General features: G+C 62.5%; 2 protein-coding genes across 2 annotated transcripts; both read right to left on the bottom strand.

Annotated features, from left to right (window-relative positions):
• Positions 1-128: 128 nt before the first annotated feature.
• On the bottom strand, positions 129-3,026 carry LINJ_22_0870 (conserved hypothetical protein; the record flags this gene model as incomplete). The annotated part of the gene is made up of 1 exon (XM_001465581.1): positions 129-3,026. One exon carries the CDS (start codon positions 3,024-3,026, stop codon positions 129-131), a length of 2,898 nt encoding a protein of 965 aa, XP_001465618.1.
• A 1,393-nt stretch (positions 3,027-4,419) lies between these two features.
• LINJ_22_0860 (conserved hypothetical protein) lies at positions 4,420-6,456 on the bottom strand (the record flags this gene model as incomplete). The annotated part of the gene is made up of 1 exon (XM_001465580.1): positions 4,420-6,456. The coding sequence occupies one exon, from the start codon at positions 6,454-6,456 to the stop codon at positions 4,420-4,422; it is 2,037 nt and encodes a 678-aa protein (XP_001465617.1).
• Between the last annotated feature and the right edge of the window lie 301 nt (positions 6,457-6,757).

Below are 6,757 nucleotides of genomic sequence, written 5' to 3'. Positions count from 1 at the left end.
ACAGAGCGACGAGGTCATTACTTATGTCCGTCTTGTGAGGAAAGCACTATATCCGCCCCCACCTCTGTGTCGCAGCAATGAGGGTGCAAGAAGCAGAGAGCGAGCGAGAGGGAGAGGCGCAGCAGAGCCTACATGTGCGTGTGCTCACCTGCATGAGTGCGCGTGTGGGTTTGTCTCACGCCTGTCTCCTCCGTTACGTGTTCGACATTGTTGCAGTGCCGTTGCGAGAGCGTGCTGCAGTGATGGGGTGGAGTCGGCGCAGCGGCACCGGCACTTCCGAGACTTGCCAAACTGCTGTTGGCGATGTGGGTGGGCAGGAGCTCCATGTGCGGCGGGTGCGCCACGCCAGCCTCACCGATGCTGCGCGACAGACTTCTGGAGGAGGGGCGCGGGGGCAAGTTCGGCTCTTGCACTCCGTTGTCCAGCCACGCCCGCACCAGATCGATCCCGAAAGCGTGCTGGTTGGGAAGTGACATGACTCTCGTCGCTTCCACCTCGAGGTTCATCAGCACCAAGTCCGCCTTCTGCTGTTCGCCGCGATGCCCCGCATAGTTGAGAGATAAGGCGGCAGGGAGCTCAGCGGCCTCCCTCGTCGACGAGGAGGTCCTGGCCGGCGCCACAGGCCGCGCGGTTCCTGGCCCGCGTAGCAGCCCCGACATGTCGCAGGTGGGCCCCGCGGCAGCAATGCGAGAAGGCTGCGTAGGCGGCGTCATCAGCGGCAGTGGCGCTGCTGCTGGTGAGACGGCTGCGGGTGTGGATGGGGTGCGGAAAGAGCAGGCCGGCAGCGCCGGCGATGTCAGTGAGTGCGCGCTGCTTCGTAACAGCAGCGGGACGGCCGCTTTTTCGTTGCAGGCCGTACCTCTTCCACTGTCGCTCGACATACGGCGCACCGCTGCGAGCGGCTGGCACACCTGCAGTGGTGATTTGATCTGCACCTCCAGAGTCGACCCAGCGGCGCCGCTCCGCATAGACGCTGTCGCTGGTGATGCGGTGAGCTTGCCATTCTGCATTGTGATCGCATCTGCGAGCACCTTCGCACCGTCGCGGCCGTAGACATGTCCGCCGAGCACGGCGGCCGCCACCACGTCGTCCTTTTCCGCTACTAGTGCACTCCCCTGCATCTCGAGCACCTCATCATCCTCTTCATCCTGAGCCACTACCTCTGTCGCGACGCCTGCGCCGTCGTCGCCGCTACTGCCGATCAGCGCATTCATCGCCGAACCGATCCCGCTTCCACCACCGTAGAAGGCGAAGTGCACGATGCCTACGATGGGCACGACACCCAGCGCGCTGGACAGAAGCAGCGTGATGATACCGTAGCGCAGACTCCCCGTCGCGTCTGCCACCCAGCCGCACACGAGCGGCCCACTAAAGTTACCGAGTAGGTTGTAGATGGTTTGCGAGAAGGCCGCGCCGATGGAGCGAAGGTGGTCTGGCAGGGACGCCATCGTAAGTCCGGCACCAGGGGGGACGATGGCCCCGCCACAGAACAGCACGACGGACATGACAAGCAGGAAGTCGCGTGTCGTGCGCACAAAGATGCAGATGACTGAGAAGAGCACCGCACACACACCCCAGGCCAAGACAAAGAAGGCGACGCGGCGGAGGTTGCGCTTGTAGCCGCCGATGCGGTCGAGCAGGATGCCGCCGGCGATGACGCCGCACACCGGTGCCAAAATGACGGCCGTGCCGAAGCCGACCATGATAATGGCCATCGAGGCGTTGAACGGCGGTTCGCGAAGATACTGCGTCACGAAGTTCTGCAGCCCCGTCGCGACAAAGTACAGGCTAGTGAGCGACACGACGCTGCACATGTACACCACGTTCGAAAAAAGCGGCGCCATGGAAGAGTAGAGGTTCCGAATCGTCGCTAAGGCACGATCTGCCAGCTTGCGCAGCGGCTGCGTCATACTCACCTCCCAACTAGTCGACCGCAAGGTGCCGGCCGGGGCAGACGCTCTCGCGTTCGCCGTTGCCACCGGCAGTGAGGCGACCATCGCACTTGCTACGCCATTCGGGCCTTCTCCGCTTACCACGCAAGCGCTGACGGCACCGGAGTCGCCAGCGTGGTTGCCGTCGCCACCGTCATCGTAGCCCTTGCTGTCGCCGCCACCACCGCTTGCCTTGCGCGTGTTGATGGAGCGCGCATCTGAACGTGCCACGTACACGACTGTCGGTACCATGAGCACGCATTTGATGTAGAACGACCAGGACCAGCTGATGGAGCTTGTGAAGGCTGGCGGGCCGGCGGCGAGGAGGTAGCCAAGCATGATGCCTAGCGGCACGCCGGCGTTGTGTGACGCCATCCATACGCTCTGTCGGTTCTTTGGCGCAAACTCGTCCACCCAGACAGGAGTGTACACAACGATGAAGGAGAGGCTGATGCCGATAAAGAAGCGGTTCAGCAGGGCCACGCCGTAGATGGGGAAGGCGGCGTAGAGAAACGTGAACAATGTGTGTACGATGAGGGCGGTGCACAAGACACGCTTCTCGTCGTAGCGGGAGAAGAGATGCCCGGCCAGCGGACACCCCAACACGTTCCCGAGGAACACGCTCGAGGTCAGTGCGCCTTGCAGCTTCGTGCTTAGATCCCAGGTCTCGCTGATGCCGTTGGGGGCACCGAGGGCAGCGCTGAAGGCACCCGAGTCGAAGGAGCCGATGGTCTTGAGCCAAATAAAGAGCCACAGGTTGCAGTAGACCGTCTCCTGGTCTACGGGCACACTCGAGTCAAGCAGGCGGCTCGCGGAGCTCGTGGGGGCGTCGTCGGGCGCACTCACGTTCCTTGCATGCAAGGTTGGCACAGTCGCGCTGTCGCGGTTGTCGACCACGCCGAAGCCGCGGACGCCGTCCCGATCACTTCGCCTTGCAGACCCGTTGTTGTTGACGCTAGCGCTGATACTTCTGCAATCTCCGTTGGCATTGGAGGAGGTGGCTGTCGTGGGGTTGACGCCGACAACGCCTGGTGCGATGCCCAGCCCCTCCTTGAAGAGTCGTTCGGAGCGAGCCGCGGGCTTGGCGCCGAGCATGGTCTTCGCGCCGCCCCTCTTTCTATCGCCCTTGTATATGCGCGCGGATGCCAGGGAGAGAGTGGTTGGGACGGCGAGGGAAGGAGAGAGATCGAAAAGCCGAGCTAATTTCGGGGCGGCAGTGCAGGCGGTGAGGGGAGGGTGGGGGCGGTGGCCTGACTGGTGAATGGTGGAGGGACGTGGGGGATGCACGGAAGGAGCAGCAATGAAGACAGAAGAACGCGCGTGTGCGTGTGCGTGAGTGAGCGAAAAAAAAATGAGGGAGAAGCGTATGAGGGCGGTGCGTGGGACTGAGCGTGGCGCGGAGAACCGCGAAGAACACGTAGGCTTGCGAGGGACAGCGAAAAGAGCACAGGAACAAAAGGTGCCAAGGGAGGGGTGCGGCGGGCAGCGCTGCCGAGAGCCGGGAAGCTAGGCCGACGGACCGACCGACCGACCCAGACGCACCAAGAGAAGGGTGGTAAGCGACAAGCACCAGAAAGAACACACCGCAAAGAAACAGAAGCTGTCGTTGTCGAACGCACACCCGCCCCGCCAGCGGGTACGCGTGCGTGTGGGAGAGAAAGGAAAAGGCGTTGGCCACCATATGCGCAGAGACGCGTGATCAACAGAGCGACAGAAGGAGGAGAAGAGAAGGCGGTCGACTCACGGCATCCAAGTGCTTCAGCGGATGCGAATCGGGATGAGAACGTAGGGGTCGGAGGTGAAGAGGCCCACTGCGCACCACCACTTCTCGCCCACTGCCCCCCTTCCCCTGCCCTTATAGAAGTTCAGAGAGTAGAAGGTATGGCGAGGAGGTGGGGGGCGCAAAGCAGGCCGCGCCCCCCCCCCCCGATGTTGGTACGGTGGGCGGTGTGCATGCCCGTCTGGGCATGTATTACTTTGCTTGTGCTTTTTTCTGCCGTTTCTCTCCTTTTCCCTGTGCCTGTGTGTGTGTGTGTCTCCATGTGGCTGCGTATAATCAGAGACCGATGCGTGTGCGTGGCCGAATGCCCCACCTCACGTCCTCCTCCGCCTCTCTCCCTATCTCGCATTGCTCGCACGCGATGCACGGGCACGCCGGTGCCGAATACCGTCAACTCGGCACGACACACACACACACACACACACGCACGCGCCAAGCGCAGAGAGAAGACTCTGTGAACCAACTAAACACAACTTACTCGCGAACGACGGCAACGAAGCGAACGACACGACTTAAAGCGTTACCAGTGGGCACTATATCGTGGCGGCCTGGTGACGAGGATGGGACGCGCGCGTGAATGCGTCGAAGGTGCTGAGGATAGTTATACGTGACCACACTGTGAACAGGCCCAACAGCAGCGAAAAAGAACGGAAAGGGGAAAGACTTGAACAGCACCCAGCCTCCCATATGCATGCACACGGACGCCACTTAGCTGCTCCGCCAGCTCGGAAGGGACGATGCTGCGACAACGCTTGTGCTATGGGTGACGCGTCGGTTCATCGATTCGTCTGCACGACTGCGGCGCGCCGCCGGAGGCGAGGCTGTGACACCAGCTTGCCGGGCTGGCGATGGAAGTGCCGCCTTTGAGGCAGACCTCGATGACGTCGTCGCTAGCGGCGAGAAGCGCCGCACCGTCACCGTTGACGGGTCCACTGTGGCGCTTCCGGGCTCGCCGGCTTCGCGTTTGGCGCCCATGCGATACAGCAGCGGACCGCGAAAGACGGCGCCGCCCGCCTTCTTCTCGTACCGCCAATCAATGTCGCCCGTCTCGGGGTTCTGCACGTGCCAGTTGAGGCCTACGAAGTAGTCGTTGCTGCCGTCGCCGTCCACATCATGCACAACGCTGGAGGAAAGGCCCCACTGGTACGGGCGCATTGTCCGCGCCGCGGCCTTGAACACGTGCCGGTCCATATCGCCACCAGCCGCGAGCTCGCCCAAGCCCTGCTTCGTGTACTTCTTGCCTTGTGCCAAGGTCGGGGCGAGGTGCTTCGCATACAGCGGGTCATACGTCGCAGCGGCGTCGAGGCGAGCTTGGTGGATCGTCATGAACGGGTCCTCATACCGGTCTTTCTCAATAACATCCCACAGTGCCTTCTTGCGAGATCGCTGTGCTGCAGACAAGCTCGGTGCGGAGGCGGAGGCTGCGGCGGCCCGGTCAGCCAAGCTCTCTTGGAGGGTGGCCGAGTGCCCCGTGACACCGCTTGCAGCTAGCTGCGACGCGGCAGGGTCATCAAGCCGGTCCGCGTCCATGAAGCCGAACGCGTTAAGCTTCGGCGCGCCACTCGACTCGACGTCGTCGTGGCTGCGCTGCGAGCGTCGGCCAGACTCCTGTTTCTGGAGCATCTCCTGCCCCTCCCGCAGCTCCACCTCATCCTTAAACTTCTCGATCAAGTCAAGATAGTGTGCCTTCTTCTGCTGAAGCAGCTCGCGCTCCTGCAGCTGGTATTCCGCCTGTCGACGTGCATGTGCTTCCAGTTGCCGCTGCCGAGCGAGCCGGTTGACCTCCTCTGCTGTGGCCCCACTGCGGCGCAGTTCGGCCGCCTCTTGGAGGATGGCGATGCGCTCCGCCTTGGCCTGCTGCTTGCGCTCCTCTCGCATGGCCTCGTGCGCCTCGACAAGACGCTCGCGCTCCTTCTCCATCTCCATCGACGCCTTGAATCGGACCTGTGCTTGGTGTACCCGTTCTACGTTACTCCGCAACAGCGCCGTCCGCCGGCTCTCGTCAAACCGCGCACTCTGGTCCAGCAGCTTCTCATACAGCTTGGCCGCCGTGTCCAGCTTTTGCCCGTACGCCTCGTCTTTGGCGGCCTGCAGCTCCGCCCAGTGTTGCTGACCAGCAACGCCAAAACGGCTCTTCACGTTGTGCTCAATATCAGCCATGCGTAAGGAAAGGCTGTGGTAGCGGTTCGCTTCGTCGTCTGTAACCTCGGGCAGCTCCGCGACGCTCAGCTCTGCCTCGCGCGCGGCCTTCTCCTTCGGACCGGCAAACCGATCCTCGCGCTTGCGCTCGTAGACCCACTGCATGTACGCTCCGGGCTCGCCACGCAGCGCGTCAGATATCTCACGTGACGCCTTCGCCTGCCTCTCTGTATTGCTGCTACGGTAGTCTGCGTCGATCTGCGACCACACGTCTCTCAGCCAGCGCAACCGCGCCTCCACGGCTGACTTCACCTCCAACGTGACGGCGGCCGTCCACTTGCCTTCGCTGCTGCCCTTCACCTTGCGCTTGAAGGCATTCACGACCTCCGCCTTGTGCAACTTCGCCGCAACGCGAAAGGCGCGCTCCACGCGCTGGTCGAACGCATCAAAGCCCTGCTTCCGCCGCTTCTCCTTCACGTACTGATCGAAGCGCGGGTCCTGAAGGCGCTGCCAGCCCTCCATCGTGCTGAACTGCTCGGCGAGGCGCAACCGACCGACGCTGATGCCACTCTGAACCTCACGCAACACGCTACTACGCTTGTACATGATGCCGGAGAGTGTGGGGTTTGAGGTCAGGGCGCGGGGGGGGGTAGGTCAGTGGAGGGGCAGCACTGAAAAAGGTGTGAAGAGCGTGTAATAAATAAGCGGCGTAGAACGATGGGCCGCTTCACGTCTCGCGGATGGCACAGTACCTCTGTGCGCGCGCAGGTGCGTATGATGTGGCACAGGCGGGTAAGGCGGAGAAAAGGGACGGTGACGTAGGCAGAAAGGACTCTAGGCACGAAAGCAGAAGGCCGAGAGAAGTCAGAGGAGGACCAAGCGCATCATCTGACACCCGCCGTTGCTC

The sequence above is a fragment of the Leishmania infantum genome, chromosome 22, assembly GCF_000002875.2.
Source record: "Leishmania infantum JPCM5 genome chromosome 22".
Classification (NCBI taxonomy): domain Eukaryota; phylum Euglenozoa; class Kinetoplastea; order Trypanosomatida; family Trypanosomatidae; genus Leishmania; species Leishmania infantum.
The sequence above is the reverse complement of the archived record's forward strand: the minus strand, read 5'-3'. Positions and strand labels throughout refer to the sequence as shown.